The sequence below is a fragment of the Columba livia genome, chromosome 9 (genome assembly GCF_036013475.1).
Source record: "Columba livia isolate bColLiv1 breed racing homer chromosome 9, bColLiv1.pat.W.v2, whole genome shotgun sequence".
NCBI lineage: Eukaryota > Metazoa > Chordata > Aves > Columbiformes > Columbidae > Columba > Columba livia.
This window is the reverse complement of record NC_088610.1, coordinates 8161375-8186814: the sequence shown is the minus strand read 5'-3', so window position 1 is coordinate 8186814 and position 25440 is coordinate 8161375. Positions and strand designations below refer to the sequence as shown.

At 45.9% G+C, this 25440-nt stretch overlaps 2 protein-coding genes and 1 long non-coding RNA gene across 9 annotated transcripts in view; 2 read left to right on the top strand and 1 right to left on the bottom strand.

The window, feature by feature from the left end:
• ABCC5 (ATP binding cassette subfamily C member 5) overlaps positions 1–3275 on the top strand; it is a 47872-nt gene extending 44597 nt beyond the window's left edge. For 4 of the 5 annotated variants that reach the window (XM_065073657.1, XM_065073656.1, XM_021293152.2 and 1 more), the window contains exon 30: positions 550–2097. In XM_065073657.1, coding sequence (XP_064929729.1) covers positions 550–651 — 102 coding nt within the window. In that variant the 3' untranslated portion in view covers positions 652–2097. Of the gene's footprint in view, positions 1–549; positions 2098–3200 lie in introns of those variants that run through there. The other variant, XM_065073660.1, reaches the window with a different exon arrangement.
• Positions 2531–7092, bottom strand: LOC110361823 (uncharacterized). The gene is made up of 2 exons (XR_010474630.1): positions 6887–7092; positions 2531–4477 (listed from the first exon to the last, which is right to left on the bottom strand). It is a non-coding gene; the product is annotated as an uncharacterized LOC110361823 (long non-coding RNA).
• On the top strand, positions 6075–24288 carry RNPEPL1 (arginyl aminopeptidase like 1). Of its 3 annotated transcripts, none has more exons than XM_065073662.1 (11): positions 6075–6965; positions 13486–13626; positions 14296–14447; positions 14888–15004; positions 16021–16256; positions 18570–18683; positions 19767–19879; positions 20824–20932; positions 22442–22669; positions 22972–23114; positions 23783–24288. In XM_065073662.1, exons 1-11 carry the CDS (start codon positions 6243–6245, stop codon positions 24053–24055), a joined length of 2349 nt encoding a protein of 782 aa, XP_064929734.1. In that variant the 5' UTR covers positions 6075–6242; the 3' UTR covers positions 24056–24288. The 3 variants fall into 3 exon arrangements, 2 of the variants coding, with proteins under 2 accessions (XP_064929734.1, XP_064929733.1); XR_010474628.1 differs by having other exon boundaries at positions 6112–6965; positions 22972–23226; positions 23783–24018; XM_065073661.1 differs by having other exon boundaries at positions 6112–6965; positions 23766–24093.
• Positions 24289–25440: the final 1152 nt, after the last annotated feature.

Below are 25440 nucleotides of genomic sequence, written 5' to 3'. Positions count from 1 at the left end.
AAGTGTGACAGGATCAAAGAGAGCAAAATTCCCTTTACAATCCAAGAAAGTACCATAGGGTAATATTCTCTCTTTTAATAGTGTTTTAAAAACTCCCTTTGTAGGTTAATTCTGAGATGGGCAATAAGGGAAGTGTCTCTGGGGGTCAGTGGCAGTTTCCCATTACTTTCATGAAGCCCTGTGTTGTCAAACAGGCATTTGGGAGACCCTTGAACCACTTTTCAGGCTTCTGTATGGGAGCCATAAACAGTAAATCTGAGAACATCTGGCAAGGCTCTTAAATGTAGAGAAGGTAAACCCCCATAACATCTGCCTCTTTACCAGAGCCACCAGAGGTTGCTTCCTGATGGGTGTTTGTCTGAGCTACTTTAAAGCATCCCACTTTACAGTATTTATGCATAAATGCACATACTTTCACTGCCTGTTGTCTCGTCTAAAGATCGCTGCCATATTCTGGATTCTTTACTGCTGTGTCACAAGTCCAAGGGGTGGGAATCCATTTTCTGCTGGATTTTACTGACATGTTTTACCTGCCTTGTTTGCTTTTAGGTAGTGGAATTCGACACACCATCTGCCCTTCTGGCCAACGAGAACTCGCGCTTCTATGCTATGTTTGCTGCTGCGGAGAACAAGGTTGCTGTCAAGGGCTAAAATTCAGGGCAAAGTCACTTATATTTTAGAGAGCTGCACTCCCTGCCTGTGGCAGGCCAGCTCTTCTTCCTCCTCCTCCTTAAAGCAGATTATTGCCTTCTCATCTTTTAATTTTTAGCACAATGTGTCCAGTCAGAGTTTTTAAAACTGTGTCAGAAAAATTATTCGGTTTTATTATTGTATTTATTCCATAATCATATTACTAATTTTTTGTTATTAAATGCACTCTACAAATGGCTCAGGGAGCCATAGTTATAAATGTATCAGAGGCCTATAATGAAGCTTTATACATGTAGCTATATCTATACATAATTCTGTATATAGCCTATATTTACAGTGGAAATGTAAGCTGTTTATTTTATATTAAAATGAGCACTGTATTAATAACAGTGCATATTCTTTTCTATCATTTTTGTACAGTTTACAGTACCAGAGATCTGGCTTTGTTATCGAACTGTATTGGACACAGTTTTGTCTTTTACAGTTGGTCTTTTCCTAGTGCTGGATTGTCTGCGTGGAAGTGAAGCTTTGCAATAGTGTCCTTTATTGTCACATCTTTGTTGTCTAGCGCAGGGGAGAAGAGCTCTGTGGTGTAACTCTATTGCATTGTAATTTATCAAAGCTATTTGGAGCATCGCTAATGTTCACCACGGCAGCGACTGCTGCTTCCTATGATGCTTTCCCAAAGCAAGGTTTTTAGTGATCTCCTCAAGCGGAGAACCACTTCTGGGTCACATTAAGGCCTCGTATTTTCTCAGTGTCCTGATATGGTATTTCTTACTGTGTCAGCAGGGTTTGTTTTAATGCAAGCACGCCCAAGCTCTTCCTGCTTCGCTGATCTAACACAACCAAAATCTAACTGTTCGTGAAATGATCTGTAACAAATTAATCATAGGGTTCAAATCACAGCCTGTATGCTAGCAGGAAAGCCTTTCAGAGCTGCATCAGCTGACCGACTCCTTTATCTTGAAGCTGCTAACACTCCTCAGAGGTTTAGGTTGGCTTTCACTGGCATGGGGAACACTAATTTTATTCTGCTCACTTATACTAAGGTTAAACAACATTTATATTTCGTGTTTCTTTATTGCACACTTGTTAAGGGAACAGTCCCCCCCGCCCCACGTCTTCTGGAACTTTAAACAGGTTCCTGTTGATCAGGACGTAACACTGGTGTAGGACATAGTTTTCTTACTGTAAAGAGACCTACCTCAGGTTACTAGGTCCTGCGTAGTACGTTGCCATGATCACTGTACACCAACCATCCGTGTGTGACGGGACCTGTGGCCCGGGTGGGCACGGTCGCTCCTATAATAGCTGTGACTTATTGAATGGTCAGCGTTGCATGTCTTTGTCAACTTGGACATTTTGTAGCCTTAGCATGTTTGCAAAATGTCTCATTGAGGCAGAAATCTGAAAAGTAAATAAAACTATTTTGGGTTTTGTAAATTTTATTGGCTTAAGTGGTTTGTTTTGGGTACGTAAATTATTTCTCACCTTTTTGAGCCCTGGGGACAGTTGTTGCAGGCTGCTATTTTTTTTCCTTGTCTAAGCACCATGGCCTGATCTTTCTTCTTTCAGAGCAGAAGTGTTTCTTTAAAAGGATAGTGGATAATTTTTGTGCCCTCCAGCATGGGGGCAGCTTGCAATATATGTATGTTTGAGTAGTAATTTACAGTGCAAGTATTGAAGCGAGGAAGCAAGGGGAGGTCAGACAGAATGCAGAAGATCCTTCTCAGGCTCAGATTTTTTCCACTGGCTATACCTGCAGGTGTTACTGTTTATATTTTGACATGGCTGTGAAGCCACAGCAACAGGCATTTCTACCTACCAATACCTCAGGCAAATGATGGCATTTATAGAGCCTAGACTGCAGCTTGAATTTAGCACAAAAAGCATCATTTATTATAGTTGTTCTTTAGTGAGGCTTATCCCAAGCAAGAATTAACTAACATATCTTACCCTGCTCATAGCCCTGGACCCAAGGTTACTCTCTGTCAGGGCCTGGCCACCATTTTACTCAGTGTTACTCGGTTCAGGGAACAGAGTGTGACTGTACATTGTGGTTACAAAAGGGAGAGGTAATAGGCCTGTCTCCAAAAAACACCCAGCTAGGTGGGGGGTTCTTTTATAATCAGAAACTTGAGGACAAAAAGGAACTGTGGAGAGGCATGAGGAAGCAGGGTGATAGGCCAAAGGGGTAATGCCCTGCTTCTTTCCTAAAAGTAGAGCTGGGTAGAATGTGAAGATGAAGGCTGAACATATTAAGGGGAGAGGGAAAGAAAGTGAAAGGCATCTGCCTAAAGCTGTGGTTAAAAGAGTTCACTCAGTTTTCATGTGCTACTCTGTTGAGGATGGGATTGTCTTGGGCCCTGCAGAACTGAGTTTACCCCACAAACTTCAGTATTTCCCCTGAAGAAAAAGGACTAATGTACCTATTTCTCAAATGTCACTGGGGCCAGAGCCTGGCTTCATTTTGCAGCTAAGGCTAAGGTAATGGCAGTCTGGGCAAAAGGGGAGCCGTCCTGACCTTGTCCTCCTTCTTCTTCCAGGCTGGGAGTTGCTTCCACTTTCCTGATGCCAGCAGTGGCTCTTGCTTGGTCCAGCAGTGACCCTGTTCAGAAAGATAACTTGCAGAAAGTTCACCCTCCAAAAGCAGGAATGCTGTACAAAGAAGGAGACAGGAAGGCACAGCTGGAAGGGAGGTGAAGTGAGGCTGCTCTTTTCAGTAGGCGCCAACTGTAACACTAGCGTAGGTATGAGAGGAAACTGCACCCAGGATTCGTTGCACCAAACTGCTGCTTCCCAGTTACTCCCCTAAAAAGGTGAATACTTTCCTGCTGCTTCAGCAAGCTGGAATAGCCCAACAAGGTGTCAAACAAGGGTCTGCGGTGGAGCAGGTGAACAGTCACCTGTGGACAGCAGGGATTAGCTCAACTGTTTTGTTAAAGTTTAGCTCCAGCATTGTTACTTTGGAACTAAGGAGACAGACTATTACAGGGAAATGTTATTTCTTCTGTAGTTACTTATCTGCTTCATTTAGCACTTGTCTCACTGACAGTACAGAAGTGTTGCTTCTCACTTGAGCAACAGTAATTCTTTTTATTGGCTTTTGTCCTGAACCACAGGAGCAAGCTGAAGCCTGGCCCAGGGCCCTGTCACTCAAGTGGAAGGAAAAAAAACATCAATAATTGCAAATAAGACTGAAATATCTTTATCTTTGAAGCATTCTGCAAGAGGTTTTCAGGAATTGGGTCCTGCTTTTGAATTTAGTGTGTGATATCCCAGAGAAGACTTCATCTTGTGAGGAGTAGAATAAGACTGGGATTGGGACAGAGGCTTTCCTTAAAGGGATCTTACCCAAAATAGCATGGACATAACACATTCTTCTTAGTATATAGCAAAGGCTGTGGCCCAAGACCAACAGGTGTGCAACTAGAGATTGGCCTGAGGTAACTGGTTTGCTGTATTACCCCTGGGAATTTCAGATGCGTCAGTTTTGCACATTCTGTCCAAATGCAGTGAGTGCGGCCGATCCCGATTCATTATCATAAGCTTAGAGACTCTTAGAATGTGTTTCTGCTCCACTCATCTAGCTGATGAGTGGAACTGTTGCACTGGCTTGGGACTTCAATCAAAACACAGGATTCTTCTAAAATGACCCAAAGGGGTTGCTCGCAGTTAAAAAGGTGTAAGTCCAAAGCCAGGTCCTGAAGCTGTGCAAGCTTGGACACCTGAGGAGACTTCGCCGTTAGCTGTGGTGAAGATCATCCAGGGTCAGATCTGGAGCGGCTGGGGCTGTGGTCTGTGGGTTATCCCTGGATGAAAGCTGGAGGGAGATGAAGCAGTCTTAGTACATCACTGGGAACAGAGTCTGAGAAAGCACAATTGTTTCAAAAGGCAAATGATGGGAGAGAAGGTGTTGGAACGAAAAGGGTAACTGCAGAAAACTTGATTTCTAAAAGGAGGATGTGGAGAGAAAAGGTGGCAGGACAGAAAGTTTCTCTTAGCTAGAAGGGGATTGGGCAGAAGCAGAACTTTTTCTTGAAGGTGGTTCAAAAGAACACACTGAGAAGATACAGGGTGGCTGTAATGCCCTCAGCAAGCAAAGACCTTTTCTGAATGCTGCCTTGTTGTTTTTTACTGCAACGGCAGCCTGTGTTTTACTATATATAAGCAATCTCACAAAGGTTTTCTTTATAGTCCCAGCTTCAGGTTGGTCTAGGGTAGTGCTGTGATTTGGTTTACCCTTGGTTCACATGAGACAGCAGCCACGTTGTGCTGGGGCCACAGCTTCTGCCTCCACTATGATGATACAATGGAAACTCAACTGGGAAATGGTGCAGATGCTGCTGTACCACTGCGGGTTCCTTAAACCCACAACCATGTAGTAAATGCTCGTGTGTCATCCAAAAGTCATGCCTTGGAAAGTCATCAGGTGGCTGAGGCAAAGTCTAACAGTGAAAGTAACTTACAGAAGCGTCACTACATGGGGCGGAGGGAGTTCCTGTGCACTGCTCTTCAAATCACAGTAACTTCCAGCACACTTCCTCCCAGATCACTGTCTCCTACCACTGCCGCACTGCAACGAGCGGTTGGATAAAGATTATAATTGTGGTTTCTGTCCTTTCTGCTTTAGGAAGGCGGCAGTGGACAGCGTGTGATTGATTGCCCCAAGAAGGGGGGCTGAAGAAGAGTAAAAGCATGTTATTTCAGAGCTGGGGGTGGTTTGGAGGGAGGCAGGCAGCCAGGGTGGGAGGGGAGAGATTAAAGAAAGTGGGTGTATGGGGTGCTGGTAGAGGGAGGTTATTTCGGGTTGGACTGTGGGCTGGATGAGAGGAGTGTGACCGGGAGCAGGATAGAAGAAATAGGTACGGGTGGGATAAGAGCTGCGGTTTGTCTTGGAGCTGGGGAAGGGAGGTGACAGTGGAGCGTTCAGGCTGTGCGGAGGAGGCAGAGCTGGCTGCGGGGGGGCGGGAAGGAGCCCCGTGGGGCACTGTAGCTGCGCCCAAGGGCAGGGGCCGGGCGGACCAGGCGGTGTGGGAGCAGGGTGCCCGCTTTAACCTGCCTTGTAAACGGGGCTCCGAGAGGAGCGCGGGCGGGGGGGCCGCTGGCGGGCGGGGATGCGCTGCCCGTGTCCGCCGGGGCGGGGCGGGGTGCGCAGGGCCACGGCCGGGCTGCCGCTCCGTGCGCGCGAGCGCGGTGGGGCTCGCGCGGGGTGCGCGTCTGCACGCGCGGCGCGCTCCGGGGAGGGGCGGGCGCGCGCGCGCAAGGACCGCACCTGCCGCGCGCGCCCCGCAGATGGCAGCGGCGGGCGCCCCCACGGTGCGCGCGCAGCGGGCGGGGCGGGGCTGCCCTCGCGCCCCCCCCCCCCCCGCCGCTCCGCGCGGCGCCCCCTGGCGGCCGTGCGCGCTGCTGGCCGTTCCGGGCTCGCGCCCCGCGCTCCCTCGGCCGGTGCCGCGCGGGGCCTGCGCGGCCCTCGCTCCCCCTCCCCGCCCCGGCCGCTCCGGCCGCCGCGGCCTCCCCTCCTCTCCGCCCGCCCATGGATTTCACATAGCAGCCGCCGCCTCCGCCGCCTCCTCCTCCGCCGCTCCATGGCGGCTCCGGCTCCGCGGCCGCCCGGCCTGTGCTGCTGCCGCAAGGGCTCCGCGGCCGGGCCGGAGGCGCCGCCGGCCCCGCCGCCGCCTCCCGAGCCGCCGCCGGACGTGGCGTCCGCCTCCAGCTCGCAGCTCTTCAGCCTCCGCCACCTGCACCTGGGGCTGGAGCTGCGGCCCGAGGCGCGGGCGCTGGCGGGCTGCCTGGTGCTGGAGCTCTGCGCCCTGCGGCCGCAGCCCCGCGCCCTGGTGCTGGACGTGCACCCGGCCCTGCACGTCCTCTCGGCCTCCTACCGCCGTGCCGCGGCGGGGGAAGCGCCCTGCTCCTTCGCCTTCTCGCCCGCCGAGGCCGCCGCCCCGGCCCCGCTGCCCCCGCCGCCCTGCCCGCCGCCGCCGTCGCCGCCGCCGCCCTGCGCGCCTCCCTGCGCCGCCAGCCCGCCCTGCACCGCCACCTTCCTCTCGGCGCCCTGCATCGCCGCCGGGCCGCTGCCCTCCGCCGCCGCGCCCCCGGGGGAGCCGCCCGCCAGCCCCCCGCCCGCCGCCGAGCCGCCGCCGCCGCTGCCCCTCTTCGCCCAGCCGCCCTGCGCCGCCTGCCCGCTCGGCTTCAGGGTGGACCCCTTCACCGACTACGGCTCGTCCCTCACCGTGTCCCTGCCCGCCGCCCTCCAGCCGCACCAGCCCTTCCAGATCATCGTCCGCTACACCACGGCCGACGGCCCCGCCGTGAGTATCGGGGACCCGGGAGGTGCGGGGCGGCGGGGCAGAGGTGGGGAGGTAAAACGAGAGACTTGGCGGTGCCTTTCGCACATCTTTCTGCTTGGCGTTCCTGGCCGTCGGGGAGGCGCCCCGGCCCCGCAGTGAAGGCAGCGGGAGGTATTTCCGTGTCAGCCCCTCCTGTTGTGTTCCCGTCTTGTCCATCCTCGCCTGACAGCTGCCTGCCCGCCCGTCTGCAGCATCCGTCCGCTGCCCGCCGGAGCGCTCGGCGGTGCCGGTGCCGGTCCCGGTCCCTGCCCGCGGTCCCCAGCGACCCTGCTACCGACCCGGCTGCCCTCCGTTCTCACCCCATTGCCGCAGCCCCAAGGCCACCCATCCCCGGTCACGATAGGAACGTTGGAGGCTTTTGCCCTTCAAGGGCGCTGCAGTTGCTGTCGAGGAGCATAGACATTCGAAAACTCTCTGCTTTGACTGAATTACTTGGGACAAGTTACGTAATCTGCAAATCCTGGGTTTCCCTGTGGGTTTTGCCCGGTGTTTACAAAAGCAGGCCTTGCGCACCTAGGCTGGTGTTCCAACGAGCCGTGGTCAGGAGCTTTGAGAAGAGCAGAGGGAGATTCCACGTATTCCTACAAGTTAGCTGCTGGAAAAAAAAAAACAAAGGATGAGAAATGGCCCCAAACACCCATTTTGCTGTGACCATGGGAGGTTTCCCTGTCCCCATGAGTTTGCCTTCTTCAGTAGTGACATGCTTTGTGAATTCTGTCACTTCTTTTAAACCTTGTTATTTAAAAGCACTTTGTTCCTGGCCTTTTAGGTGCTGTCTGGCAGATCTTCTGGTTTCAAGAAGTTGTGATAGTGAAAATGGAAAGTTAGCAGGGGTTTCTGTTACGGTATAGTCTACTCAGCCTAGGAGTTAAACTAACATGGTTTTCATTGTGTGGTTCATGAATCTATTTGCAAAAGGAATAGTTTTTTGAGAGTCTTGCAACTTTGATATTTCTGTCCTGACTAATGGGATTGACTCTCAGCCTGCAGGCTGCATTGCTCAAAACCAGTGAATGTGTGGATCTGTTTGACTGCTACGATGTATTTCACAAGAACAGGAATTGAACCTATTGGTTTCCTGCCAAATAACCTAATAGCAAGTATATGCTAGGGCTTTCCTTGTGAGAGGAAAGTGTTGCTAAATAGAATGAGTTGTTTGGACCTTTTTTCTGTCTCAGTTGAATACTACAATTGAAGCTCACAAAAGTAACTTCATCCTCAGAATGATCTGGCTACGCTCAATGGATTGGCTCACTCAGAATAGTGAGTTCCACATTAAGATTTTTGTTGTCAGAAGTTTCCTTTTAGCATGCTGGTCCTTCCCTAAAAGTGCAAAAATGAGTTGGAATTCTGGTACTTTCAAAATTCAGATCCACTATTGTTCATTTTCACCTCTGGAGCTCCTGCTTTTAATATTTCCTTGTACGATACTCTGCTGTAGTTTTCCTGCACTGAAGAGGTACGTGGGTGATGTATTTCAGGGCCAGTGGTGCTCTCAGGATTTATTTTTTTTCCAGATTTTATGAAGAAACCTGTTTGTTTCATCCGCACTATGCCTTGTTTGTGGTGGGAAGGCTTTAAAGCTCATTTGATGTTGCTGCATTCCCTATAACCAGCCTGGCTGAGCTGTACCTTCCAAAGTACAGGATAACATCCTTTCCTCCTCTTGAACAAGTTGTTTTATTTCGGGCTGGTCTGTGCTTTCTCCTGGGTTTTGCCTGCCCTGTTGCCAAAGGGAATGTGGTAGTGATCTGAGTCTCCGCTTTAGAAATTACCTGAAGCCCACTGGAAGGTGCACTGATTGATGCAATGTTCATTTATTCTCACCTTGCATTAACAAGTTGCCTACTTGGTCCTGCACACAATCCAGCGTGAACGTTACGTATTTGAGGATGCTGAGAGTGGGACATTTTTTGCATTCCCTCTGTTCGTCGCGCTTCCCCTGGATCAGATGTGAACTTGATGTTCTTCATCCTGTTTTTTGAAGTCTTTATTGCACCGTTAATGACCTGTACTGCTTCAGCTGCAATGCAGCTACAAGGACTGGTGCCAGAGGTGATTGATGGCTGCGGTGTCAGGGGCATGCGCTGCCCTTTTCGGGCGATACTGGAAAGCAGAAGCAGGCGTGCTCACCGACATAAATTGTACCACGTTTCCTTTCTCACTATTGTAGATTTTGGCTGGCAAAATATTCGTCCTCGAGTAGCACCTGTTCCAGCCCTTCACCGTTCAGCATGCTGAACTATTTTATTTTGGATCTGGAGTCATTTCGTGCTATTGTAGCGCTATCCGGCATTGCTGTTTTTCAGCCTGGTGTTGCTTTTTAATAGGGACGAGTAACCCCTGTGTGTATAAGTGTGAAATGGTTTATGCTCATGTCTAGTACATTTCCTCGCAGTTCCTTTTCTCTGCACAAGTGAAGCAACTTTACAGCATTAGACCCCTCTTTGAAAAAGTTCTATTTTTTTTTTTTGGCCTTTCTCTGAATATAATCTTTTTAGGTCAGGGTTTATTTATTTATGTATGGGACCTTTACCATACTTGTGGGACCTATGAAACAGTAAATTCGTGTTGCAGTGCAGCATGAATGCGTTGGCAGTAAAATCAGCAGTGGAGACAGTAGTCTATTTAAAATTGGAAACCTGTTGCCTCGATATACTTGGTTTGAGCCATCTGGGTGTGTTATTTGACTGTCCCATTATTTCTCATGTGGAGGAATGAGCCAAGATCTTTTGTTGTTTGATGGACACTGAGAGACAGCTGAGAGATTAAATCTGCCTTTCACAGAGCATTCCAGCTCCCTGTGCTGTTAGGAAGCCATGTGCTCGGTACATCAGTTCACTTCAGAAGCAAGACTGTCACGAATGTTGTGTGTCTCGTGGCGTGGGCTGAAGGCACACGCTGATCAGGTGTGGCAGCGGCAGGACTCCTGCTATTCCTCCCCTTTTTTCACTCAGCCTGCCCTTCTTGGTCCTGCAAATACTCTTTCATAAGACTTCCCCAGGGAGAAAAATCTGCATCTGTCTCTTACCCGCTGCGTCACAGCTCTGATTTGGCAGCACACGTGTTAACATCAGTGCTGTTTTCTTCCCGTGTCAACCTTAAATGCAAACCCTGCTCTGTGTTCTGGCATAAAAAACCAACAGCATTTCCTCATCTTCAGGATTCAGCAAAAAGAACGGCCCCTTGTTGCAGTGCTGGGAACTTCCCCGTGGATTTGTCCTGGTTCCTCGGTCCTTTGCTCCTGTCACATCCTCCGCCTCTCAGGTGTGCGGTTTACTTTGTCCTCAGATGGAGCAGCCCGTTGTTTGTCTAGAGCAGAAGCTGTGGCGTTGCGGCTCTTCTTGGGAGCTCCATCAGTCATGCAGGTAGAAACACAGAGAGATTTAAAATTGAAAGAGGCTTAGCTATAATTTCCTTTGTCGTTTGCTGGATTTGGACAAAAGGTTATAATCTAAATCAATAAAAATTATGTTATTGGCAGGTGTCTTATAAACTGTGAACTGCTTCGCAGCGTGTGGGCAGGGGGAGACCTGGGCTGCCCGAACTAAGCAGCAGTTGTTACTTAAAATGCGTCATAGAACAGCTTTAATGTGTGAAGCAGCTCTCCTGTATGCATGAAAAACTAGATGAAAATGCTGAGCGTTATGATGATGTTTCTGGCGGGGAGCTCAGGAGGGGTTTGGATGCAGAGCAGATGATATGGCCCCAAACCCTGCTCTGTCTGTGGGTGCTGGTCCGCCCCCGCCCCAGCAGTGCCCTGTGCTCGCGCTCCTTTCTGCTTATACTCATTTTCCCCGCTCTGCCCAGCAGCACAGCCTGGTCTATTTATATTACAGATCTATTTATATTGTTTCAGGATAACTTTCATCATTGTTCCAAGTGCATCTGGAAAGAGAGACCAGCTTGCCATGTAGCTGCAGACATTAGGAAACAGGGGAAAAAAATACTTCATTCTCTGCAAATGTTTTTTCCCTCTTGGCCTGTGGGGCTGCTGCTTCATTTAACTTCAACCAAATGCCAGATAAAGGGGGAGTGGTTGAAAATAAATGATCCTTAATTTGTGGAGTTTCTTGTAAACAAGAATCAACTTCTCAGTTTCCTTTTGCTTCCTGCTTATGTTTTCTTCCTGCGCTGGTCAGGGAGAGCTTCCCTTTATCTCTGCTCTGAAGACATTGTCTGTCAAGCCTTTTTCCTTCTTACTCTGCTGTTGCAACTTAGGCCTGGTGGTGTCTTGTCTCTGCATTTTCTTTATTAGCCTTTTCTGCCTCTCAAAGGCAAAGGAAACAGTGTTTTGAAGGTGAGTCTCTGCAGCAGGGACAACGATGCAGGTTGTGAGTCTGACTCGTGATACGAGCTCAAAGCCACTCATCAGAGGAGTGTTTTTAAAAGCTGGTATTGGGGCTGATCTTTAAAAACTTGATTTCTGAGTGGCCTTCCTGGATCGTTAGAAAATTACTACCCTGGATTAAGATGCAGAACTTACTTTTTTTTTTTTGGTGAATGTGTGTTCCGATGTGAATCTTTCAGTTTCAAACTGTGGGTTTTAATGAGACCTGGGTCCCCAGATGCCTTCTGGAGTAGCTGTCTCCATTTCCACAATGTCGTATTGCAGAGAAGATTTTCATTGCCGTGAAATGCAGGTGTGCGTGGAGTGGAAATCTGTAGCCATGAACTGCACCTTAGCAGCGAGCCGGGGATTTGGCAGTGATTTGCTGAAATGCAGCACGTGGATTTGAATAGTTACACAGCCTTACCCCTCGTGGTGTGAGGGAGGGACAAGTCACGCTGTAAGCATGTTGCTGGCCCAACAGGGTAATCTTAAAACAAATGCCAATATAAGAATGCTGCTCTGAGATTAACTTCACTTTTAGATAAAGATTTTTAATATTGTAATGCTTCCCACCTAAAAAACCCACAAACCAACCAACCAAACCAAAACAAACAAAAAAACCCCAACCAACCAACCAAAGAACCCAACAACAACAACACACCCCAGACATTTGCCAGTGGAAGTGTGAACGTCTGTATGAAGCTGCTGACAGTCTGTTTGCTTTCCTTGCCGTTCACTGATCCCCAGGGGCTGCTGAAGGGGATGGTTTGGGAGAGGAGCGCACTGGTGTCTGAGAAGAAGGGTCTAACGCATAAATGTAGGAGTAGCTACATTTATACAGTCCTAGAATTACATTAACTCCTTTGAATGCAAACGCCAGGCTGATGTGGCCCCCGGTGAAAATGAGTTTGACAGCCCTGTTCTAAAGGCAAGAAAAGAAGATAATGAAGAGTAACCTTATAGGACAGACGGACAGAGAGAAAACTTTGACTTGCAGAACACAGAGAGGTTAACTAGGAGACAGAATTGTAATATGTCCTTAAAACAAGAGCAGACATAGCGCCCAGGCTTCTCTTCTGTAAGTGTTTCATTGCTTGAGGAGCAGAACTGGTATCTGCACTAACTGCTGTTCCCTGAATTCAGATTTATTGGTTGCTTTGATCTAAGAATTCAGCAGACTCAGAAGTTTTATTCCTTCTACTTGACTGTTGCCAAGACTTCAGTGGTTCCAACTTTATTGCAAGTTTCACAATATTTTATATTTTCCATAAAAGTTCAGCTCCTGAATTCTAGGATTACAAGAAAATCCTTATTTAAAATTGCTCCTACACTTAAAAGTTGGAGGCAGAGAGCATGGGAAAGCATAAACTTTACATTTGAAGCAGAAAAAACGAGAGACAAATAACCACGCTTTTTTGAATTATTCTTAATCTGTTCTAGTTATTTGCTGGGGGTCTGACGCATGATTTATTTGCTGTTTGATACTGAAAACTGACATGTTCAGCAGTGGTTTTCATGGTGGGCTTTTTTTTTTGGGGGGGGGGGACCACCCAGAATTTCCTTTTGCACTCTGTAGAAGTGACCTTCGGTGTTATTGACCAGATGTTTCTTACATACACTGACTTTTTTGCCTGGTGTCAAAGTGTTTGATGCTCCAGCCAGCAGGGCGATGTCAGGGTCACAGATAATGTTGTGTACACTGTTCAGCCTCAGGGTTGGTTTGCTTTTATTTTGTTTTCCAGCCTGTGCTACCTGCCCCCTACTACTCCTGTTGATGTTCAATTAAAACCGTGAAGATATTGAGAGTACTCCCTCTGAGAAGGTGGTTCTGTGGGTGTTCTTTAGGGGCTCGTTATTAACGAGCAAATTGACACAACAGAAATAGCGAGTGGCTGGAAGATGCTGTGTCGTGTGGCACCACTCGCTGTTCAGGCAGTGAGAAATTACTCTGAGCAGTCATGGCAAATAAACAGGAGTAGAAAGATGTGCTGTTAGAAATGGAAACATGCCCTGTGGCCGGTGCTCGTCTGGGGAGCCAAACAGCCCCTCCTTCGCACTCCTCTTGGTTTCGGCTTTTGTTTTTTGGCAGTTCACCCTTGTGATTTTTATCCCTTTCGCTCACCTCTTCTTCGCATCGTGTCTCGACAGATCTGGTGGCTGGATCCAGAGCTGACGTATGGCAATGCCAAGCCGTTTGTCTTCACGCAGGGCCACTCGGTGTGTAACCGGTCTTTCTTCCCCTGCTTTGACACGCCAGCGGTGAAATGCACTTATTCAGCTACTGTCAAGGTAAGCAATATAAATGGTTCGTGGAGCGCTTTGGCTGCTGTTAACTTGTGGAAGCGTAGTAACATTGTGTATGTACGGATGATAGAAAATATTAATTGTGACATTTAGTATGATACAAAAATACTGGATATTTTTAGATCCCATTCTGGTGTTTAGGCCAGAATCAGGGTACTGCCACAAAGGCCACTCTGTCACTTGTCATACTTGGGTCTTGCCTTCCCTGTACTCAACACTGGAAGAGTAACCATGAAATGGCTAATACGAAAGAGAGAATTTTGCTGGTCACTTCCAGTAGCAGTTATTGGTGATAATATTCAACTGTATTCTATCAGTTCTTGATAGGAAAAAAACCCCAAGGTTTTATGAAAGCAGCATCAAATGATGTTGCATTTTGTGTAGATGAAATAATTTGATATGTGGGCACTTCTGGGGGAGCTGGCATAAGAACCCATGCAATATAGGAGGAGTAACGTTTTTTTTGGCATATATTCATGGGCTGGGTGGATTGTGGTCTAAAAACCCCGCAGAAATCTTACATTTTATGTTATCTAAATAATTATTTTTAATGTACATCCTCTTAAGCATAGATAAGAAAACCCAGAGAGTTCTGTGGTGTTGCCATTTATCTGTGATCGTCTCAGGAGTTGATGCGTGATGTTGGTTTTCCAGGCCCCAGCAGGCATACAGGTGTTGATGAGTGCCACCCAAAGTACCTACTTGGAAGAGGAAGGCGTATATCAGTTTTACATGGAATATCCCGTTCCTGCCTACCTTGTGGCCCTGGTGGCAGGAGACCTTATCCATGCAGACATAGGTCCCAGGTGAGATTTGCAGTCAGTTGATCTGCTTTTCGTGGCTCTGTGCAGTGCTTCAGGTTTACAAGTGGTAAATACTTTGAGTTGTGGATAAAGAAGCAGTTGGGACCGTGAGCTGTGAGTGTTCGGAGTTTGCAGTAAGTTGGGGTGTAAAGAGCTGCGTGGCACTGCACTGGCAGAGATATTTTCCTCTTTCATAAATGTTGCTTCTTGTCTCCTGCACTCATTACAGCTACTTGCCTCAGTGCCTTAGGGTGGTTTAAGACATCTTTGATTCTCCCTTCTCATGTATCCATTGAGTAATTGCTTAAGAAAGGCTTGAGTCTGGTGTGAGACCTCTTAGCGCTATTACCATACATGGAAGTGTGGCGAGAAGTTAGGCTATTTTTTCTAAGAGATAATTCAGTTTGCTGAAGCATCACCTGATGTTTTCTGTTTTCTGACAGGAGCAGAGTGTGGGCAGAGCCTTGCCTGCTGCCAACAGCCATCAGCAAGCTTTCTGGCATGGTTGAGCGCTGGCTGACTGCTGCCGAGAGCCTGTATGGCCCATATATATGGGGAAGGTGAGTTTAATAAGTCTCCAAGGAATGGGAACAAAATAAAAGCATCTTGAGAAATTATGGTGGTTTCTCCCTGCACTAGCAGTAGCAGGACAATGAGCCTGGTTTGCCTGGTATGGTGGGCAGGACTGGGGGTTTCTAAACAGTGCCTCTTCCCTGAGGAGTGAAGGTTTTTCATACTAGAGTGTTTTGTGAGGCAAGTCCAACATTGGGCTGCACACCATTTAAAGTATATGGCAGTTCTATTGTCTTATTTATTTTCACATATGGTACTTGACATGTGATGCATTTATTGTGGTATCCTGAGGATGCTGAAAACCTAACTCAGTACAGACACTTTGAGAGTCCTAGTCCCTAAACTCAACATGAATAGTTTTGGAAGTTAAGCTTGATTATGTATTAAAAGACGTTTTTGAGAGAATGCTTTTATTCTTTGGATAGGAGAAAATGTTTAACAAATTTCTTTGCTAAAGGTAACCAGGAAGAATGTGGTGGTGGTGTTAACTTAGAAAATGTTGCTTGAAATAATCTGAGAACATGGCCTGGTGTGCCAGTGTTGATCATTGGTGGAGAAATTTAGAAAGTTAAGTTCTGAAGCAGACAGAATAGAGTAATTTTGCTGACACTGCAGGTACCCAGGATCAATTAATTCACTCAGTACCTTTCCAGCCTCCCTCTTTCCTGGGAACCTCTGGGGATTCGACACTGTATATGTGGTAGTGTATGTGGAGTAAACTTAGTGGTTCTGGCTCTCAGATGCTTCTGGGAAGTGCTGGATCTGCTGCAGATGAAAAGACTGTCTAGTCTTACATCCAAATGTGAGCAAGTCCTTGGCCAACAGAATAAACCCTGTGATCCCCTGATCGGAAGATTCAGGCACCCCTGGTCTAGAAAGTGCATTTTTGAACTCAGAAAAAACTCTTGTAAGACCCTTCCCTAAGGAAACAAAAAAAGGTTTCTGTGTATGTCTTTTGAAATAGCTGTAATTTACATATCTTCTCTCTTCTCCCTAATTTTAGATATGACATTGTTTTTCTTCCTCCATCCTTCCCTATTGTTGCCATGGAAAACCCGTGCCTGACCTTCATCATCTCCTCCATTCTGGAGAGCGATGAGTTTTTGATCATCGATGTCATTCACGAGGTCGCCCACAGCTGGTTTGGAAACGCCGTCACCAACGCTACCTGGGAGGAGATGTGGCTGAGCGAGGGGCTGGCCACGTACGCCCAGCGCCGCATCACCACCGAGACCTATGGTACAGCTGCAGAAGTGTTTTTCTTCATATGTCTAACCAAGAGTTGAGAGTTGGCTGCATAGAGTATTTGCCTTGCAAGCTCAAAGTCTGCGGGGAGCGGGTTTTCTTATCTATTTGTGGAATACGCACGGCCCCATGCTGTGCAGTGAACATCTTGGATGCTTAGAGTCTGGTGTTGGCTTTGGGTGGAATCAATTCCTGATGCAGCAATAGGGGCGTTGAACGAGGTGTGTTAGCGCAGCCTCGTAAGGGTGTTTGTAGCAACTTTGGAGCTGCTCTTGGCTCCCAGTTCATCTGTCAAAGCAAGGTGAGCAGAGAATGACTCGGAGAAAGGTGCAAGAAATCTTACCGTGATTACGTTGTGAAAGAACTATCCGCTGAACAAGTGTCTTTCTAATCCTCATCACGTAGTAGCTACCTACTGTTGGAAAGGATGATGGCAATAGCACTTAGGAAACAAGCACACGTATTGTGTAGCTTCTCTATTTGCTTGAGGTTTCCTGGAGAATTGTACAGAATTGTACAGCCCAGCCTTTGCTTATATGAGTGAATTCACAGGTCAGTTGTGTAGTACTATCTTTAGAATATGTAAGTAATAAATAATTTTTATCACTTTTCAGTTTAATTGGATTTTTATTGAAGTGAACAATGGAAACATACACTTCTCTAGTTTGTCCTCTTAAGAGCCTGTACCATGTGTATTCTCACACGTCTGCTGTAAACAGTCTTGGAAAAATTCCTGGAGATCTTGGCAGCAAGACTGTTTAGGAGGATGCCTTTGGTTTTATTCATGTGTATTGGTTTTGGAGATGAGCTGATGATAATGAAGTTTAGGGAAAGAAGCTCTTTGAGCATATATGGAGATGTTACAATCTATAGATCTTTGAAAGCTCTTTTATGTTGATTAATTCTTAGTGGTTAGAATTGTTCTTAAGAGTGACGTTCTACATGGCAATGATATGAATAGGTCTGAAGATATTGACCTGTTCTCTACCACATCTAGGTCTGTCCCTCTGACACAGGACAAGATCTTTGCTGATTTTGCTCTACTCTCTTGAAATTTAGAACTGGTTGTTTCAAAAATCAATTGTTTAGGAAACTAATAAATGCCTTTCCCTGGACCGTTCTTTAGTAAGCTCTCTTTGCATTCTGTTTTGTTTCTAGGACAAAATTCTGATCTAAAACTTGCCATTTCTGATGTAATTTCTGGAGTATTTTCTGCTATTAATAAAAAGGCGTCTTTGTAATGACATTGTTTACAGAAATTGGAGTCCACTGGCTACCACACCTCTTGGGTCTTGCTTAATCCTCCTCCCAGCAGCTTGAAGTAATTGCTGTTAATGCTGGCTGTCCTGGTTCTTGCTTTCCCCTGTGAAGCACATCTGCCCCTTTCTCTGCCGGGACAGGTTCTTCTGTCTTCCAAATACATCCTGGTTCTTAATTCTCATTTTGCTTATATCACATTCCCATGTATGAACGTCAAGACTCTGAGATTGTAACAAGCCCTGTCGTTGAAGACTTAGCAAAGAAAGCTGAAGTGTTAATAGTGCTGGATGTTAACTGTCTTCTGAATCTGAAAATCCATTTTCCGCAGCTTTGTACCTCTGCAAGGCATAGGAAAGACCTGTTGACCTGCCAGTGTAATACAGGTAGATTGGCTTGAGAGCGCAGAACCCTCTACACTGCACTTAGAAGAGAAAGAGTAGCCTACTCAGTTCCAGCTGTAAAAAGTCCTAATGAGTGGAAGGTGAAAACTTGATGATACAATGTGGGTAGGGAGCTGGATAAAGCTTCAAAAAGATCCACAGGATCTGTATTATATCAGCTAAATCTAATGCTTTTCTATTTTCACCCAAGAGGTGACATTCTCTTAATAATATCCTTGGCAGTGAGTGTGGAATCGTGTGTCTGTTCTTTCTGCCAGTGGCATTACTTTCTTGTAGCACTTGACTGCTCCTTGAAACTTACTTGTACAGTACATATTCCAGTGCTGCTTTGCTTATCTTGCAAGAACTGATCAGATGATGTCAGGGATGTAAACTTTAGCATAGTTTTCATGCTGCTTTGTTTTTCAGATCAGCCTGCCGCGTAATCAGAATGAGTGAATGCAGTGGTTTAGGTTCTGACTTTCATTACAAATCGCGAAGGTGTTTGCACTTGAGCTTCTCCGCCGTTACATCACTGAGATTGTCTCTTGCTGTTGTTGTGTCTTTTACACCTTCAGTAGCTTTTATTTTGTACCTGTGCCAGTTCTGCACAGCTCAGGTTTTGCAAGTCATTTTCCCACAATTAATATACCTGTTTCTGGGGTAGGAGCTGCCTTCACGTGTTTGGAGACTGCATTTCGCCTTGATGCTCTCCACAGACAGATGAAGCTCCTTGGAGAAGACAACCCGGTCAGCAAGCTTCAGGTTAAACTGGAGCCAGGTATTGCTTTTGGCTGAAGCTGCTGTACATAGAATTTCTTTATATCGATGCTGGAATATAGGCCAAAAGAGACTGGTTTTGAAAATAACCTTTGTAAAAGAAAGAAAAAATAAATATTGGCTTGTAAATAAGTCTTAAGTTAAAAAAGAAACTTGCCTTGAAGTTTTCTTCAAAGTTGGCTAATTCATCTTTATCAATATTGTTCTGTTTAAGAACAGAACAGACTTACTGGGCAGAAGCGGAGTGTGAAAAAACGCCTTGCAAGCTGTGTGGTTTTGAGCTTCTGAATATGTAAAATAAAGTAGTTTGTAATTAAAATATTTGGAAACATCAAATAAAATCCCGTGCTGTTAAATGTTCCTCTTTTATGTGTTGATGTAAGAACGATGTGTGCATAAGCATGCGGATAAACATACAGATAAACGTAGGTACCTGCCCTCCTGCTGGGCGAGCTGTGCGGGGGCGGTTTGGGTGTCCCCTGAGCCAGGGGCACATCTGCATTCAGCTCTGTGTATCTTCATTGAGTTCTCGAGTTCTGTCATTGCCATTGGAGCTGTGAAGCAGTCTTCAATCTCAATGATATTTAAAACAACCTAGAATATGATATTGGAACCAAATGGAATGGAAAAGCACGTGTTGGAAGTCTTGGAAGAGGACTAAGGACTGTCTTTTAAAGGTCCCTTCCAACCCAAACTATTCTATGATTTGATTATTATCTTATCTTGATATCTTTAAAAAACTGTGGTATGGTGATTTCTCAAGTTTGGCACTACAAATTAAAAAAAGGATTTGTCTGCAAATTCAGGTGTGTTTTCAGTGACCTCTAATTTGAAGTGAATTGTTCAACTGGGAATTAATACTTAGCTTACAATGATTTATTTTTTTTCCGCCTGTATGTTTGGACTGTTTCCATTTAATTTACTGTTGTAAATTAAATGTACTGACAACAGGCTTGGGTTTTCTTTTTGTTTTAAGTCACTGCATCTCGACTCAGTGATCTCTAAGGGGTTTGTATACTTGGAATGGTTGGGAATGAATGTTCTCAATAGAGTGTCTTGTAACGCTGTTGTCTTCTCCTTTCAGGTGTAAACCCTAGTAATTTAATGAACCTCTTCACCTATGAGAAAGGCTACTGCTTTGTTTACTACCTGTCTCAGCTCTGCGGTGACCCGAGACACTTTGACTCCTTCCTAAGAGTGAGTGTGAATAAACACGCATTTTTCTTCAGATTTAGAGTTGCTTTTTTTTTCCACTGTGGCTAATTGATAGGGCTAAAGTTGAATAAAGTGTCTGAGCTGAAAGAACGGTGTGAGCCCATATGTATGGTTCTTTCTATGTGTGACAGGTTTTTCTTGAGATTTCTTGAAGTAAATGTGCTCATGCTCTTCTTTCACCTCAGATGCTGAGCTTATGATGTGCCAAATACAGAGTAGTAGTGTTTTTTGTTACCTCTCGTCTGTGCTCCAAATAATTGGAAAGCTGTTCCAGCATAGGTTATCTATGACTGGAATAATGTGACCTCATTCACTACTAAACAGTAACACCTTGTGGTTTTTTTAGCCAGGGTGACAAAGTATGGCTTCCTGCGTTGTGGGAGGTTTGGTGTCTTGCAGCATATTTGCAAAACTTAAAGAAAATTGTCATCTCTTGACTTGTTTCTGAAATGTGACACGGCTCATTGCTCTTTCTTTTTGATGCATGCATGTTGTTTTCATCTCTTCTTCCCATCCGTCCTCCATTCCATCTTTCCCTCATCTATAGTTATGTAAGCGTGACTTTAGCTGGTAATCTGTCAGTGGATCTGTCAGGGCCAGCTGCGTTCTGACTTTTCACCAGTGTCAAGTGTGAGGAAACCTTCCTGCCCTTGGTGTGTTAACCTATCTGTGATCTGTACCTGAAAAGAAACTACCCAGCTGTCGATGTATTTGCAGCTACCCATTCTTTTTTATTATGGTGTGTTCCTCATCTGGAGGAGGAGGGAGAATATTTTTCTTGATTTTTTTTTTCTTTTGTTTTTAAAAAACCTTCCAAACACTTGTTCTCACTCTTCCATTTCTGTTCTTTTATTGCATGCAGTAGGTGTTCATCAAAAGGAAGCTGTCTTTCTCTTAAATATAATTTATCCCTTTTACTGTTTCAGGCCTACATTGAGAAGTACAAATTCACCAGTGTTGTGGCTCAAGATCTTCTGGATTCCTTCCTGAATTTTTTTCCAGAGCTGAAAGAGCAATGTGTTGAGAACAAAGCAGGTAGGAAGTTTACTTGATTAACTGTAAATAGACACTGTAGAAAATCTGCATGATAAATTTTGTGCTTGGCTTGGAGGACGCATAAGAACATGCTGAGGCAAACAAACCCCTTCGGCAACAGCCAGATGTTTGTGATAGAAATGGTTGTGGTGATTTATTGTTACAGCCTCTATGTGAGGGAATGAGAATGTCTTAAATTGCTGACAATGCTGGCATCAATCAGCTGGGTGGCTGTTGGTTACCTTTCTCATTAGCTTATATTTCACACTGCAGACAGAATGATCAGTGCATGAGAGATTTACATTGTGCTGAAATGCAAGGAAAAGGTGAACATACTTTGAAATTTCATGTATTTTAATTACAGGAAACATGCTTTGAGAACTGTTAACTTTTGCCAAGATCCTATCCATGCATATAAAATCTCTTCCATAATGTTTCACCTTCTCTTATGTCCCCTATTTATAGCTTTTGGTGGATTTATGAAAGGTCTGTAATTTACTGGGTGCTTATTAGCTCACTTGCTTAAAGAAATTAGACTAATGTTATTCTGCCACGTGTCCATCCTTGCAAATAATTGGTGAAGCCGATGGTCAGTTTGAAGCAGACTGGGAGTGGAGTGCAGCTCGTGGGACAGCAGCTCCCCACAGGCTCTGTGGAACCTGCCTGTGGAGAGATGTGGACGAGTGGTCCTACTGTGGGAAGAGCTGCAGCGTGAGCTCAGCTGTTGCATGTTTTATTTGGCCCGCTGGTTGGCTTATGAGGTAACCACAGCACGGGGGAACCTGTGCCTGGCTGCAGTTCAAGGGGTACAAGAGAGGAGCTTTAGGGTAGATGGTGTAGAATAGGAGGTATTGCCAAGGGTTAGGAAAGTGCTGGGGTGATAAAGGGTCAAAGGGGCTCGGTTGGAAACCAGGCTCTGTTCTCTCTGTCACTTGTGGAGAAACTTTTGTTTTAGTGTGTATATATATATATATATATATATAGTATATAGTACATAGTGTGTATATATATATATATATATAGTATAAAAAAGGTAAAATTGCTTGGTTTTGATTGTGGGCAGGAGGAGTTTAGTCAGCCCTCTCAGATTGCTTTTTTTTTCTTTTCTTTACAAAGTAGGTTTTCCCCATATTGTTCAGTCTTCCTCAAATTCTGAGAAACAGAAATACATGCACGGAAAAAACTGTTTCTATTAGAACACAGTTCGATCACAGATACTTGTTAACCTGTCTGCCTTACAAGCGTGTGTGTTTCTTGTACTTACTATAATGTTGAGCTCTAGAAAATGCGTGGTTAAATTTGGCAGAGGTGTTGCTGGCACTCTTCCAGATGTAGCGTAGGCTGGCCCGATGTGACTGCTGAGACTGTTATGTTCCTGTAACTATGGGTCGGTCTGACTTGCTATGGTTAGAACCTCTCTTAACTGTGCTAGAAGCAGTCCTGAAACTGGAGCCAGCCAAGCCACCTGCAGGGACTCCATCTCGACACTTTCGGTGCTCCTCATTCCAGGACTGGAGTTTGAACGTTGGCTCAATGCTACAGGACCTCCGCTAGCTGAGCCAGACTTATCTCAGGGATCCAGTCTGACCAAACCGGTGGAGACGCTCTTCAAACTCTGGACCACAGAGCCTCTGGACTCTGCTGCTGCTGCCAGCAGTGCTGACCTCACTAAATGGAGAACCTTCCAAACAGTGCTTTTCTTGGACAGATTGCTTGATGGGTCACCGCTGCCACATGGTGAGTACTCTGTCATGATGGTAGGAAAGTACCGCTGGAGTAGTTAATTGAATTCTAGAGAGCCCAACCCTCATTGACCTTATCGTTCACATAAAGTCAGGTTGGACAGGGTTCTGAGCAACCTGACCTAGGGAAAGATGCCCCTGCCCGTGACAGGTGGGATGAACTAGATGATCTTCAAAAGCCCTTTCCAACCCAAACCATTCTATGATTCTGGGATTTTATGATTCGTTATTCTCTGATGACCCTCAAATTTGACAAAGTAGGTCATAGTTCTTTCTCGGTGTATGTGCTCTCTTTAGAGGTGATAAAAAAGCTTTCGGAATGTTACTCCTCTCAGCTGGACTCCATGAATGCAGAAATCCGTATCCGCTGGTTGCAGATTGTAGTCCGAAATGACTATTATCCAGACCTTTACAAAGTCCGTCGCTTCTTGGAAAACCAGGTACTAACTGCTGGATTAAAATCACTGCACCTCTCAGTGCATGAGACATGTGCATGAGACATGCGACGTGAAAGACCTTGGAACTTCTGCTTCCTGGCCAAGTGTAGACCAGGTGTGTTGCGAAGGGGCCGAGCATGGCTCACCTGCTAGCGGGTGGGGAGGAATGGGCAGATGTCATTTGAAATGCCTACAGATCATCTCTGCTTTCCTAGTCAAACTCGATACCCTTGTCCCAGCTCTGCCCGGTGCACTTTTTGTGTTGCTTTGTAGCAGCCCCGGCTTTTCTAGACCAGAAACTTTCACATTACTAAATCCTGTGGTTGCTTGAATATTTACACTCCAAGCAAGGCTAGGGCTCGCCGGATTCCTTTCAGTAGCTTTCATTGTGCAGGAGCAAAAGGTTAATTCGTGTGTTCACTGTGGCCTCTTCTCCTTGGCCTTTTAAAGAGTTCTGTTATATGTGGAAATAGCTCAGTCTTAGAGAGCAAATGCTTTTTAATTATCATTCATAAAAATCTTTGCATTAAACTGTTTTAGAAGAGACTCTCCAGACTTTTGAAGAAATGTGTTGCTTGTCTCCAGTCTGAAGTCATTCAGGGCTGTTGGATTGTAGCTGAACCTCTTGACTTTCATTGGAGTGATATTATCCAGTTTTCCTTTCTTTGCAGATGTCTCGGATGTACACAATTCCACTTTATGAGGACCTTTGCACTGGCACCCTCAGGTCTTTTGCCTTAGAAATTTTTTACCAGACCCAAAACCAGCTGCACCCCAATTTGCGGAAAACCATCCAACAGATCTTATCCCAGGGCTTGACCCCCCTTCCTGCCATAGACACTACAGCAGTCGCTACAGACACACCGGCAATGCTGCTTGAGGACAAAGTCTCAGAGGCCACAAACGGTGCCATTTCACTCAGGGATGTTAATGTGTCTGCCTAGATCACCAGCTCATGCCAGCCGTGAAGCTTGAAAATGGGGACAGGAGCAGAGGGAAGATACCGAGCGTCGCCTCCTCCCCTCAGCCCTGCAGCTGCGGTGTGCTGTTGTAACTGGATTTCTCGCCCAAAACACAAAGCAAATGTGCCTTCAAGTATCCAGCGTGTGACACTGCCAGGTTTCAGAGATCTCCTTCAGCTGTGGGATGGATATTTTGATTTAGTTTATGTTGGACAGGGATGCCTGGGCAATTGCTTCTCCAGGGAAAGCGGATAGTTCCCTTTCCTGAGGCTCCTCTGGATGGTTTCTCCAAGTTTGTTGGTTGGTGGCTTGTTTTTTTTGCCTTTTTTTCCTTGTCTGAGGCCACTGAGGCATGTCCTACTTGCTGTGTATGTTGCTGGGGAGCATCTATGTGTCAAGCTGCCATTAACCTGATATTTGGGCTGAAGTTCTTCAAAGGAGAGACTCAGGAATTGTCAGTGGCAGCAAACGTGTTTTCATGTTATGCTCCTTACTGTCACAGAGGTATCGTGATTCGGGAGGAAGGGGACTAATGCTTAAATAATTAAGAAACTAATTTTAAATAGCTCCTATTCCCCTCTGCCCTCAGGTGGCTAAATAATAATTATGCTTTATATATATATATATATATATATATATATAAATGAGCAGGGAAACCTTATGATGGATTTGAAATCCTGTAGTTAACCCTATCCTCAGTTTTCCCTTTGCACTCAGTGGGACAAGCAATAAAAAACGTGTGGGCTTGAATTTTCAAAAAACTTAAATTTAGGTGCCTAAATGCCATCAATTCTGGTACTAGCTGGATGCCTAAATCTTTTTAACTGTTTTGACAAGTCTAGCTGCAGCCTTTGCTAGTGTGTTAGGATGTGTAGCACGTGTGTTTGTCAGATGCACCATGTGTCTTCTGTCCTTTTGGAAGAATTAACAGGACCTTTAATTTAATTGTTTTTTAAAGATCCCGAGCAAATAGTGGGCCTGTAAGCCAGTCACGGAGATATCCATGCTAAAATTTTGCTGCCTTTAATAACATCTGCCTGAATAACAGTTTCCCTATCGTATGATAGTCTGAGGGAATCGCCCTCTTTCTTGCTGTGAAACTTTGAAGCCCCGCTTTACCCACCTCTGTCTTTTGAGTGGTGGTGGTGGTGTAAGATGCCGTTTCATTCACACAGCATGCTGTTTCTCTTGGTCACTGGCCGGGCACACAGGATGGGGACATGCCCTCTTCTGTCTGCGCCGTTCGGTCTCAGGAGCCCCAGGGCGAAGCCTCGCTGGGTGCCGCAGAGCACGGGCGGTGGACGGTTCACAGACTCTGTCCCAGGAAGCATCTCGGAGCTGATTTATCACCAGGATACAGGACTAGT